Source organism: Typopeltis vanoorti, chromosome 7 (assembly GCF_054136105.1).
Source record: "Typopeltis vanoorti isolate ZY-2024b chromosome 7, IOZ_Tvanoo_1.0, whole genome shotgun sequence".
Lineage (NCBI taxonomy): Eukaryota > Metazoa > Arthropoda > Arachnida > Uropygi > Thelyphonidae > Typopeltis > Typopeltis vanoorti.
Window position 1 is genome coordinate 132,358,110 of NC_143555.1, and position 13,784 is coordinate 132,371,893.

The following is a 13,784-nucleotide window of genomic DNA, read 5'->3' on the forward strand; positions in this document are numbered from 1 at the left end:
GTACTAACAACATAAGAAGCCTGTATGGCAAAGAAATAGAACTAGCTGAGGAATTGGAAGTACCAGATTGACATAAAAGAGGTGACTGAAACAAAAAAGAAAAAAACTGGTGAGATCTTTCTGAACAATAAATACACAATGTTATATTCAGGCAATAACAATCAGGGAAAAGAAGGAGTAGCCATAGTATTCAACACTAAATACGAGGCTAATCTTCTTGAATGGCAGGCAGTCTCAAGTAAAGTAATGTGGGCAAATATCGAATTGGGGAATTGGACAATGAGACTCATGTGTGGCTATAGTCCCACAGAAGGTTCTACTAATGTAGAAGTGGAGGAATTTTTTGAGGCTTTAGAGAAAGAAAGCAACTGACACAATGAAAAAGGAAAAGTTGGACAGTCCTTGTTGGTTATCTAAATGGCAGAGTAGGAAATGATTGTCAGACACATAGAAATATTTTGGGAAAATTTAGAGAATAGAGCAAAGCTAATAATAATAATGCCAAATACCCGTTGGACTGGTTATTACTTACATAATGTTCCAACATAAAAATGTGCACAAATTTGCATGGAGAGAAGATGCAAGGAATAAGTCAAGTCTCATTGACTAGATTATTGTTGATAGTGATGTTTTCTCACTGGTGCAGTATACTAGAGTGTGCAGAGGATTTGAAATTAGAAGTGATTACCATTTAGTCTTGAGCAGGATAAAATTGAATTTCATATTGAAAGGAAGAACATGTAAGAAAGTTTTAAAGCGAATAAAAGTTGAGCAGCTCTCAGATGTGAACTGTAGACTAAAATACAGAAACATTATTCAAGAAGTAATTTAAGAACAAGAACCAAACCTTCAAGATTCAGTGGCAAATTTTGAAGAAAACATTGATTGATTCAGCCAGAAGAGGTATGTGGTATGTAAGGATAGAAAAATCAGAACTCCATGGTGGACACAGGAAGTTAAAGAGGCAGTGAAGGAAAAGAAAGCGTATCAACAGTTCCTGGCAAACAAGTCAGCTTGTGCTCTTAGAGAATGCAGAGACAAATCTAAAAAAGTTAAACGCTGTATAAAACTAGTTAAACAAAAGTCAATGGAAGACTTTGGTATTAAATAGAAAATAAATATCAGAAAGGTTGTAAAATATTCTGGAGGCTATTGAAAAAGCTCAGAAATGGAGGAAAGAGTGCTGTAAAAGGAATTAAAGGTGATACCAAAGTCTTCCATTGACTTTTATTTTGAAAAATTACTTTGAAAAATTGCTAAATGAAACAACAGTGGTAAAAAACACTCCACAAGCATGCAATCAGGAATATATATTCATATTTGAAGTAGAAAAAGTGATCAAAAGCCTGAAATGTAGAAAGCCCACAGGAGTAGATGATATTTGACCAGAAATGCTCATGTATAGAGGTATATGAAAGTTTTGCAGTGGCTGCACAGCATAATGAAGAGAGACGAATTCCAGATGATTGGAGTAGAGCTCTCATAGTACCCAGATACAAAAAAAGGAAAAAAAACTGAATGCAAGAATTAGAGTTAATTTCCTACTGAGTGTTCCTGGTAAGATTTATGCAAGTATAAATGAGAAATGGATGGGAAGCTTGGTGAAGAACAAGCTGGATTCATGCCAAATAGAGGCTGTCATGATCAGATTTTCACTTTACGACAAATAGTTCAGAAATCATGGGAATATAACAGAAATCTGTATTTAAGTTTTATAGATCTGGAAAAGGCATGACGAGGTGCCAAGAGAAATGCTATTCAAAATGCTACAGTTATAGGATGTCAGTGGGGCATTATATCAAACAATACTTGGTCTATATTTCAGTTGTAATTCAGCAGTTATAATTGAAGGAAGTAAGAAGATGGTTTAATATTAAATCTGGTGTTTGACAAGGATATACGTTATTACCCTCTGTTATTATTCATTATGGATCACATTATGAAGGATAGGTATTAAACCTGATATTAAAATTGGAGATGTTAATGTCAGCTCTTTGCTTTATGCAAATGATGTTATACTTCTAAATAAATCCACTGCAAGTCTGCAAGATTCCCTGAGTAAATTGAATAACTGTTGTAATAAATTTGGTACAAAAATCAACAATAACAAGAGAAAGACAATGAAAACAGGCAGAAACATTGAAAATATCAACTGCATTTGAATGGAGGACCTATAGAACAAGTAAAACATTTCATCTATTTAGGCACAAATTTTAGTGAAGATGATAAATTAAATGTGGAAATAGAAAACAGAATCAACAATCCGGTATGGTAGGAATTCCACCAACTGAATAAATTTATGTGGAATAAGAGAAAAATTAGTCAAAAACACTAAATTAGCTGTATACAGGATAGTGTTCAAGCCAATTTTAACTTATGGATCTGAGAGCTGTGTTAGAAATAAAAACCTTGACCAAAGACTAGAGACCACAGATATTGAGACTCTTGAGAAAGATTCAGTAATGGCAATATCATATCTAAAACTAGGATATTGGGAAAGAACTTGACATTGTTAGAGGAGCTAATCTCAGGTGGTATGGTCACTTAAATAGAATGGGAGAGGAAAGATTAGCAAAACAAGGGTTCTCTGCTAGGTTGGCAGGAAAAAAACCCAAAGGAAGACGAAGACATAGGTGGATTGATGTAGTAAAAAGTGCTTTAGAAGACATGCTGAAGCACCTTGCTGACCATGCTTTGGACACCCACCATAGGATATGATGGAAGAAGGCCACTCTATTACACTACAGCAAATACAAATATGAAAGGCTATTCCTCAAGGCCTTCAGCCTTACTTGCCCAGTGTTAGTGCCTGCATGCACATATCATTGTTTTTTGTGATCCCTGATGATGGCAATGTAACTTTGCCAAAGTATAGGAAAGTATTAAAGTTTTTATAATTAATATTTTAGCATGCATTATTTTCTGAAAAATAATATCTCTTTTATATCATCATGTAGCCAAAGCTGTTTTTTTTTTTTTTTTTCATTTTCATAAGTGGTTTTTAAATGGTTCCAGAGGATGGAACCATTTAAAAAATCTCTAATACTAAAAACAGACAGAATTTTATCTCTCTTTAGTGAATATTGCACAATGTGGGGGTGGTCTACACCACCTAGTCAAAATAAACTCTCCATAATACAATACTTAAAGCCAGTGGTGTAGCTAGAGCTTTTGCTGCCCCTCTCAACACACACCAAAAATACTACAAAAAGTCAAAACGACATATAGGGAAATAAATTAAAAACTGTTTATTTTTGAAGAAAAACTTTAATTTAAACATTCTAAAATGTTATTTTTCTTGCTTTTCTGTTAGCAAAATCGTTGATGACATTGTTGAAGTCTATTTCATAGTAATGTAGGTAATTCTTAATCAATTTTATTTAGAAAAACTCCTCTCATAACTAGCAACACTTATAGCAATTGTGAGGAAAATTCGCTGTAGTATTACAATAGTTGGAACTGAGTTCTTGAGACTGTATTTTAGAATTAACTGCAAAAGTTCAAAAATCGAACCACCCCCCCTCTGCCCCCCCCCCTCTAGCTACGCCTCTGCTTAAAGCATTTGTATGTCATATTGCTGGTTTTCAAATCCATGTTTTTCTACTAACTTTTCATAAATGGTATTTTAACTCATTAATTATAAAAATCAAAATTCTCTTCCCATTGCTGATAGATTGGGGGTGGGGCGAGTACAGCAAAAAAGAACTTGTTGTAAGTAATGCAATGCCCAACACATTACATAATCTGTTACAAATATGCAGATCAAGACAGCAGCTGTAGAATGCATGCTCTCCTGTTTTCAGTTTATAACAGATATCACAGATTGAATCTCTAATATTAAAGTACCCTCTATTTGATGGCATTTACTGGAAGGTGACCATATGCAATTCTCCAAGCAAGATCCCTACTGGAACTTCATTGAGTTATGAAACAAAGTGTTATTGTTAGTAACCCACTGTGGAAGTTCGTGGCAAAAGAAGTTGCCACGAACTTCCACAGTGGGTGTTGTAGTAGTTCTTAGAGCTAAACACAGAATGTTGTAGTATTCAGGAATAATCTCAGCTTTTGGAGCTTTATAATCATTTACTCCAAATAGCAAGACATTATTCAAACATTTCAATATATTTCATCCAACGTTACATGGACATCGTCATGGAGATAGACTATTAACTGCATTCAAAAGATGAATCAAATAATGAGTATAAATCATGTGTATGTTAGCTCATGTCTTGGTCGCAGATAATACACTATTAGAGTTCAAGGAACAATTGTAGTAAGTTGCATAGATTTAAAAAACTTATGAACAATTAATGATGATCACTTCCCAAAATTTATATATTGGCATACAGTCTGATCAATTCAGGTTCGGATGATTTCTTAGCGTTTCACATGTCAAGGAAAATATGATCAAATTTAAACTTGCTGGAGTGAAGAAGCTTTTATCTGGTTCCAAAGAACTCTGCGCCTAGTGTCAATAGTGTGAGAAGCAAGGCCAGACTTGTCAGATTCCAAAATTAGTCTTGATGTTCTTCAATTCTAATCAAGGCAGAATGGTTAGGCTGTCCAAAATAGGAAAAATGACATGAGTAGGATACTTGATAGACACCTGGTAAGAAAAGAGACGGTAATGTATCTTTTGTTGATAGTGGGAAGGAAGGAAGATAGTTTCTGAGCTGGTTTGAAGGAAGCATATAGATTGAAAAGCAGATTGTATGAGCTCTGTGTACAAGACTCTTGGTAATATCTATTTTTTGTGATGAATGATGATGGGAAGATAGTGAATGTATCTGCCAGTAAAGGTTGGCTTCCAATAAATTGAAAATTCAACATTACCTGTGGGATAACAAATTATTATGGTATCCAAAAAAGTGTAGATTATTGGATTCACATAAAGAGTTTTTTGGACCCAGATAAAACTTCTTCACTCCAGCAAGTTCAAATTTGACTATCTCGTCTTTGAAATGTGTGAAACTAAGAAATCATCCAAACCTGAACCAACCAGACTATATGCCAATATCCAAGTTTTAGGAAGTGATCACCATTAATTGTTCACAAGTTTTTTAAATCTATACAACTTACTACAATTGTTCCTTTGAACTCTAATAGTATAATATCATATACTTGAGCTGCAACTGAGGCACAAGCTAGTATGTGCATTATTTATGGCTCATTATTTGATTCATCTTTTGAATATATTTGTTGGTTTATCTCCCTGACGATGCCCACATAATGTGGAATGAAATATATTGGAGTTTTTGGTTAAATTCTATATAATTTTTGTTACATGTGTAAGCCATGAAACTTACTTTAATATGTCATATGTACATTTTCCATTAAAGATATTAATTAGGTTTACTATACAATTGTAAGATTTTATAAATTGTAACTGTTTTTTTCTAGGCGAGTAAGTGTGTTGGAACAGAAAAACTAGAGTTACACAGGTGTAATGTCGCAGGGATGGCCTCGTGGGGATAGTGACTTAAGAAATAAGGGGATGTACACTTTATTACAGAGCCAGGTGAAGTATGAGGGGAATAATAATGGCTATAAGAATACTGTTAATACACTGGTTTTTCTGTATATAAATGTTAGGAGCATTAGGAATAAAGGGAATGAGTTTGTGGCATTGATTGATTGTCTCTCCAAAGGTTGGTGTCAGTGAAATTTGGTTAACTGGGGAGAATATTCTAACAGAGATGAAAATTGAAGGATATGGCATATTTTGGTAGAATAGAGAAGGTAAACATAGTGGTGGAGTGTCTCTCATTATCAGAGATGAATTGTGTTGCTTTCATGGTGGAGAATCTCAGTGGAAATAACACCAATGGCTTTGAGAGTGTATGGTGTGAGATAATTTTATAAGACAAGATATTTAGTGAGATATTGCTACAGGCCAGGGAATATAGATGGTGATGAGCAGGAAATGTTTAAGCTAATTAGTTTGGCAAGTGCAAAATGAGCTATCATTATGGGAAACTTCAACTATAGTGATTTATATCATTATACTGGGTGGAGGAGACAGCATGCAGTAATAATGGAACTGAATTTTTGGATTTCTTGAAGGACATCTGTTTTAAGCAGCATGTGGTGGAGGGAACACAAGGATCAAGAGTTTTGGATTTTGTCATAGCATCAGAGGATCTGATTGTTGCTGACATGACATGCTTGCCCCCGACTGTGAGAGATGCCATGTAATCCTGACTTGGAGAATGAATAGAAATCCAAAAATTCAGTTCCATTATTACTGCATGCTGTCTTCTCCTCTATCCAGTTTTTATCACTCTAGTTGAAGTTTTCCATAATGACTGCTTGCTTTGCACTTGCCAAGCTAATTAGCTTAAACATTTCCTGCTCATCACCATCTATATTCCCTGGCATGTAGCAATATCTCACTAAATATCTTGTGAAGACTTAGAAACCAGCTTGCAGCAGTACGATGGCTGAAAGAATTGTGAAACGTTAGATATTAAACTAATATTTACTTGACTAACATACAGAATTAAGTTTAATTTATTATCAATTATTATTATTTTCCTGACCTCTATGGAATCACGACTCGTTGTGGGAGGTCAACAACACTAGTCAACACAAAGTCCATCATACCACTCCTTAAACTCATCCACAGTCTGCACATTCGTCAACCTCTCAGGCGATGCATTCCATGCTCCTACCACTCTCCATGCAAAAAAAACTTACCCTTTTACTAAACACTTTCTTTTGCAACTTCCAGGGATAGCCTCTTGTCCTTGCTCCTTTCCCTCATTCTACCATATAAAAATTCTCGGTGTTAATATGATAATAACCCTTCAATAGCTTAAATGTCTCGATTATATCCCATCCCCCCTTTGCCTTCTATTCATCAAATTGTACAGTCCTGTTATAATTTTTGTCATCTGTCTCTGCACCCTCTCCAAGGTTACTTTATCCCCTTCAAATCCCGGTGACTAGATCTGAGCACAGAAATCCAAATGTGCTCTGATCGAAGCTCCATGCAATGGGACCAGCACACCTTTATCTCTCGTTGTCAGTGTCCTCAGAACTTCAAATCTCTGTCCACAATCATCCCCGATATCTCTTGCTTCTTCCAGTATAACTCCACTAAGTGAGTATGAAGTATCCCATCTGTGGATCTCAAATTTTAATTTGAGATCCACAGATGGGATACTTCATGGGAGACAGAATTAAGTTTAATTTATTAATACTAGTAGTCAAGAAAAAGGCATAATAATAATTGATTTTCTTTAGCTTCTATAATATTATGTACAACTGAGCAGGTAAGATTATGTGCTTCAGAAGAACAGGAAAGTGGCCCAATTTTCCAGTCTTTCAAGGTTTCAATGTTTTTTGCATAGAAGTTCTTAAGCTGGTAATATTGGGTAAGTGGAGAATGGAATTCCAAGTATAGTGAGAGGCTTTCTCTTGGACTAGTCCAAAGGGAATGTTTCAGAGATCCCACTTTCCAAAAACGTTTAATTTTGTCTTGTCAGCATTAGCAGTTAATCTGCTGATTTTTCTGAATTTTTTCAGCAAAATCAAATTATTGTGAGCATATGCTAATACTTATTTTCCTTCATAGTTGAGAGAACTGTTGTCCCTTGCATAGCATGTGAATTATCAGCTTCCTGCAAGAAAGGTTCAAGAACCAATGCAAAGAGCAGTTAAGAGAGCATCCTTACTTGACTCCTTTTTGAATTTTGACTGGGTGTGATAGAAACTCATTAACTAGGGGGTATGTAGTTGAATTGGCAAGGACTCCTTTAATAACAGATAGTAAGCTTTTGCCCAAAAATGCTGGAGGATGGAACAGAAAGGGATGTGGATATTATCAAATGCTTGAGTAAGTTCCACCGATAGTGGAACTTACTCAAGTATTGATAGTACTGCTATCGATTGCTTTTTCATATTAACTAGACAGATTTAAATCTTTATTGAGGTCTCATTAGTGTGAGATATACACAAGAGATACCAAGGTTGAAGTAATGCAGAAATTATATTTCCAATATACAAGTAGTGAAAAGGTGTAACACCTCATTACTAAAATACTTTGAATTAGAGCTAGTTATTGAAAATTTTGTCACTTGATTATAAATTAAAGATACCAATAAATTATATTCATGTTTAATCCTTTATCTATGTGTATCAAGTGTTTTCAGTCATTGTATCAAATGAAGCCTCTTGATTTTGATGTTCAGTTGTGTTGGATTGCTAGCCACATTGGAATCAAGAAAAATTTGATTGCAGTTGCCACTTGGTTAGCTTGTACTTTCTCAGTGTACTGTTTCTCACTCTCCTATAATACAGATTACAGACAGTTAATAGGAATAGAAATCATAAGCAGTGGAAGTCATTCTGGTAGGAAGCAATAACAAATAAACTGGATAAAATAAAACTTCAAATTAAGCATTGATCTAGTCTACTTAGAGAGAACAGAGACAGAGGAAGTCATTCTTGCTAGGCTCCGCATAGGTCATTCATCTTACACGTTCCTATCTATTGAGGGTGCTGATGACCCACCTAAGCATGAAGAATGTAATACTCATCTTGTCATGTGACTTGTTCTGGTGGAGAACTTGAGAATGAAATCCAGGTTTTAGTAATCTGGCTGAGCCATGTACATCCATCCAGATCTTGTCAGACTGAAATTGCATGATGCTTTTAACATTTTATAATGAATTTATACAAATATATTTTATTATAAATGCAATTTATATATAAATAAGGCATTGCTCAGTTTTTTTTACATTTGTTTTCTTATACATAAGAAGTTATTTATTACCTTGTAAGGGCAGTATGAACTTTGCTGTCTACATTCCAGTAAACACCAACCAATCAACTGTCTATCCTCTGATAAGAGCATTTTTCTTCTATGTCTGGAAATTAGAAATGTGATTATTGCCTATCCAGAATGGTTTTTTACACCATTAACACAAAAAAAAATTCATAAAATTGGTAACCTGCTGATTATTAATATATGGCAAGCTGAAAATAAAGTTTACCGTACTTTATTTGGTCAGTCTTAGAAATAAAGGATAAGTAATTAGCCTGAGAATTCATATCTGTTTATAAGATATGAAATTCTCGGGCTAATTACCTACCATTTACTGAACTTTAATTTTAACATATCCATTGAAACAAGCTGTTTGTATATCATATAGTGAAAGTAAATATAGTATTATATATTTGATCTTGAATCTTTTAATCCTTTAATTTGAAAATTCTGAACCACATGATAATGTACTTTTGATATCTACAACATACTTGAATTATTATTTATTATTTTATTTTCTTGCAGAAATGGAATACTATAAACAGGAAGGTAAATGGAAAGAAAAAAAGGTAGATTATTTTTCATGTAGTACCTAAATTGTCATTGCTGTGTTGTTGCATGGGAACCTCCATGAGTCTGAAGACTCTGTGGAAGAGACGGTGCTATTCACTCATTACTATCGTACCTCTCCCTAAATGCATTGACCAACTAAACACCAGTAGAATGCAGCAACCCATTCCATTTATTTGCTACTCTCCAAGTGAACAATCTAGTTCTTGCACTCTTCCTAACCACATATACTATAAAATCCTTTAGTTTTATGGGATTGATCTAGTTTTTTTCTCTCTCTCTGTCTATCTCTTTTCTGCCTGTTTATTCCAGAAATCCTCAAGCTATCAACATAGGGAACATCCACAGACCACTCACCGACTTGGTCATTAGCTTCTAAATCCTTTCTGACACTACCTCATACCCAAGAAACCCACATGACCAGACCTGAGCACAGTAATCCAGATGTGGCTGTATCAAGGATTTATAAAGAGAAATGATGATTTCCTTATCTGTACTTGTGGTTTCCTGTAATCCTTTCAGTATGTCCTTTGAATTACAACTCTTTTCACCAGCACTCTCTCATCCCTGCTTCATCAGTTTCCTGGAGAACATTACCATCAATGTGGTACACAGCTTGTACTCTTTTCATCTCTAAATGCATATATTTATAATTAGCTACATTAAACCAATATCCATCATCTTTTTTCCCATAGTGTGAGCCTATATTAATCATCCTTGATGCATCTCTGCATCACCTTGATTAATTTTATGCTACCAATTTTGCATCAGCAAACAATTGGATATTTCCCTTTTAATCATTTCCTATATCACTCATGCACAAGCAAAAGTAGTCGAAGAACTGAGCCTTGTGGCACACTGCTGGTCACTTGCCAAGATTCTGCTCCTTTGTATACTACTATTTGGTATCTGATTATCAGCCACCTTTGTACCTACGTCACTAGTTTCTATCCATCCCCTTTTGTTCCATACTTCCATATGGTACCCTATCAAACATCTTTGTAAAATCCAGCAGTATCATTATGTAGCCATTATCTTGATCCAACTCGGCCATCACTCTATTAAAACAAAAAATTCGTAAATTACTAAGGAATAACTTCTCCATTATGAAGCCATGCTGTCCCCTCCCCCAACCAATGAAGTATCACATTCTTAACTAACCATTCCAGAATTCTGTCTTGACCAACTTTTCTAGTTTTACCAATGATTGATCCATAATTTGATACTTCAGTCTTGCTATACAGTGGAAATATTTTGCCTCCTTCCACTCCACTGTGACTTTACCAGAGCTGAGATTTAATTAAGTTAAACACTGTCTAGTTAGTAGCAGTGCCAATTTGGCTGTATACATTTGTAATATGTGAGTATGTCCTGTAATTCTAAATATCATCATCAAATTCCTGATATATACCCTTAAGAGGTGTACAAGATATGATAGTACTGCATGTAAAACTTACACCATTACTAACTTCTTATCTACAATTTTCCTCCAAATTAGCCTGTTACCTGTCAAGACTTCAACATTATCAGATCTTATATTTATATTATATTCTAAGATACTTTTTACTGTATCAATCCGCCTATATCTTGGTCTTCCTCTGGATCTTTTTCCTGCCAACCTGGCAAAGAACACTAGTTTTGCTAATCTTTCCTCTCTCATTCTGTTTAAGTGATCATACCACCTGAGATTAGCTCTACTAACACACATTCCTGAATGCTAACAATATTAAGTTCTTTCCTAATATCCCCATTTTTAATATGATGATGCCACCTGTTCACTCCTCTAATCTTTCTCAGGACTCTCATATCTGTGGTCTCTAGTCTTTGGTCAAATGTTTTATTTCTAACCCAGCTCTCAGATCCATAAGTTAAAATTGGTCTGGACACTGTCTTGTATACAGCTAATTTAATGTGTTGACTAATTTCTCTCTTATTCCATATAAATTTATTTAGTTGACTTCCTACCATACCAGCTTTGTTGATTCTGTTGTCTATTTCCATATTTAATTTACCATCTTCACTAAAAATTGTGCCTAAGTAGCTGAAATGTTTCACTTGTTCTATAGGTTCTCCATTCACAACTGCATTGTGAATGGAGAACCTTTGCATATGGAGCATCTGGAGCATCAGTACATAGAATAAAGAGCTGAGATTAACATCTCCAATTTTGATATCATGTTTAATACCTCTTTCCTTCATAATGTACATCCTTGTCTGACACCAGATTTAACATAAAATCATCTTCCTTTACTTCCTTCACTTCTAACTGCTGATTTACAACTCAAATAAAGACTAAGTCTTTATTTGAGACTAGACAATTAAATAAAGACTGGCCTGAATCCAGCTTGTTCTTCACCAAGCTTCCCTTCCACAATCCTTATCAACCGTTTCTCAAGTAGACTTGCACAAATCTTACCAGAAACATCTGGAATTCGTCCCTCTGTCCAGGCCGTCTGAAATATGCAGTGCAGCTGCTGTAAGACTTTTATACCTCCATACTTGAGCATTTCTGGTCAAATATCATCTACTCCCGCTGCCTCTCCACATTTTAGACTTTTGATGGCTTCAAGTATGGATATATATTCCTGATTGCATATCTGTTGAGTGTTTTTTACTACTGTGCTGTCATCACTGTTTGTTTCATTTAGCAATTTTTAATTCTAAATATAATTCTTCTTAACTGAGAGGTCAATATTTTGCAACTTCCCATCTCAGTATTGCATAGTCGCTTTCACCTTTCATAACAAATACATTTTGCACACTGAACCAAACAAAATCTTGCATATTAAACATCCTTAACAAAGACTTGTAGTTGTTATTGTTCTATTACACATGGGTGCCATGCAGACAATATCTAATATAAAATGTATAAACTTTTCTTAAAAGCTAAACAACTTGGTCTATGACATACTCAAAAAAAATAAATAAATAAGCACTATAACAAATTAACCTAATATTAACCCAGTGCTGGTGAAACTGGAAAATGTAACAAAAGTTGTTGGGGTCCTACAGACTCATCCAAATAATGTAGTGCATTATAGAAATCCATATATTTTTAATCAATATTATATTATGTATTGTTTAAGTGTCCTAATTTTACAGAATAAAAACAGATCCACAAAATTAAATTTTTATTACCCAAAAATACTTAACTAATTAAACATCTTTATTTTTCAACAAAAATATACTCTTCCTAGCTTATATAATGAATGAACTAAAAAAATCAGTATTTTTTAGGCACTTTGGTATTGGTTTACAAAAGGAACATATACATTATAAGAAGCTAATACAATAATAAACATTTAGCCTTGAGATTCCAATGATATCACTAACTAAAAATTTTAATTTTCTGTAATTGCACAGTCCGGGCACCTTAGAATTATGTGATTGAGACACACATATTTTGCTTGCTAAACTTAAACTTGCCTGTGCCCAACAGCCTGTCATCTGTGGCGTCGAGTAATGGGTTATGGTGTGTGGGGGGGGGGGGAGCTATACTGAGGCATGGCTCACTGCCATGCATTGTTAAAAAGTTATAGTCAATTTAAAATCTTTGGGGCCTATGACATCCCACCTTACTAACAGCGGATTAACTAAAGTAAAAAAAAAAAATTAATTTTCTGCACTGCTCAAATCATTGAAAAATGAAACACAGAAACTAAAACTTATGTCAATAAATCTATTAGCTGTAAAATTTTCACCTATGTATCGTAGGCATTTTCAGCACATTGAAAATGGAACACAATATAAAATTGCAATTAAAGAATCATTTTCAAAAAGTGCTATTATAGCATTAATCGGACAACAAACAGTCAGTAAAATTCCCAGTTATAATAAATTTACAATAATATAATAATCAGGAATTTGCATAAAATGATGTAATAATATTTCCCATAAAGGTGATAACCGAAGTCCATCAATCTGTTTAAGTTTGGTCGGTGTAGAAAGGTCTCGCACTTTCTTTATGTAAGCACTCTATGAGGAATTTACTTCTATGCAAGTTTTAGTTTTCATGTTTAATTTTTCCAAGTATGTCAGCTTATGTACCAATATTAAAACAACTCAAATCATCTGCTATGTAAGTATTACCCTCTAGTGGCAAATATGGATCAGTTTTTCCAACATATGGCCTATTAATAGGCCAGAATTATTTTTTATATTGTCAAAATTAAAAATTATTTAAAAACAAAATTTTTTTAACATAGCTATACATTCTTTTGCAATTTGTACCAATAAAATAAGCATCCTCAAATAAAACTAAAAAAAAAAAAATTACAATTGACACTCACTGTAGCAGACATTGCTATAACAAATTGCTGAAAAGTCCCAACCAGAATTCCATAGGTACTAATGCTGTGCTCAAAGAAATTCATTATAGCAAACTGAACATCATAAGAAACTGTTTCTGGTCCCTTCGAGTCCATTTGAGAAGAGTCAGCTGTTTTTC

General features: G+C 34.3%; 1 protein-coding gene across 3 annotated transcripts in view; it reads left to right on the forward strand.

Annotated features, from left to right (window-relative positions):
• LOC150105075 (endoplasmic reticulum lectin 1-like) overlaps positions 1 to 13,784 on the forward strand; it is a 218,277-nt gene that overhangs the window by 97,177 nt on the left and 107,316 nt on the right. For all 3 annotated transcript variants that reach the window (XM_090396132.1, XM_090396134.1, XM_090396133.1), the window contains exon 7: positions 9,293 to 9,336. In XM_090396132.1, coding sequence (XP_090252258.1) covers positions 9,293 to 9,336 — 44 coding nt within the window. The remainder of the gene's footprint in view (positions 1 to 9,292; positions 9,337 to 13,784) is intronic.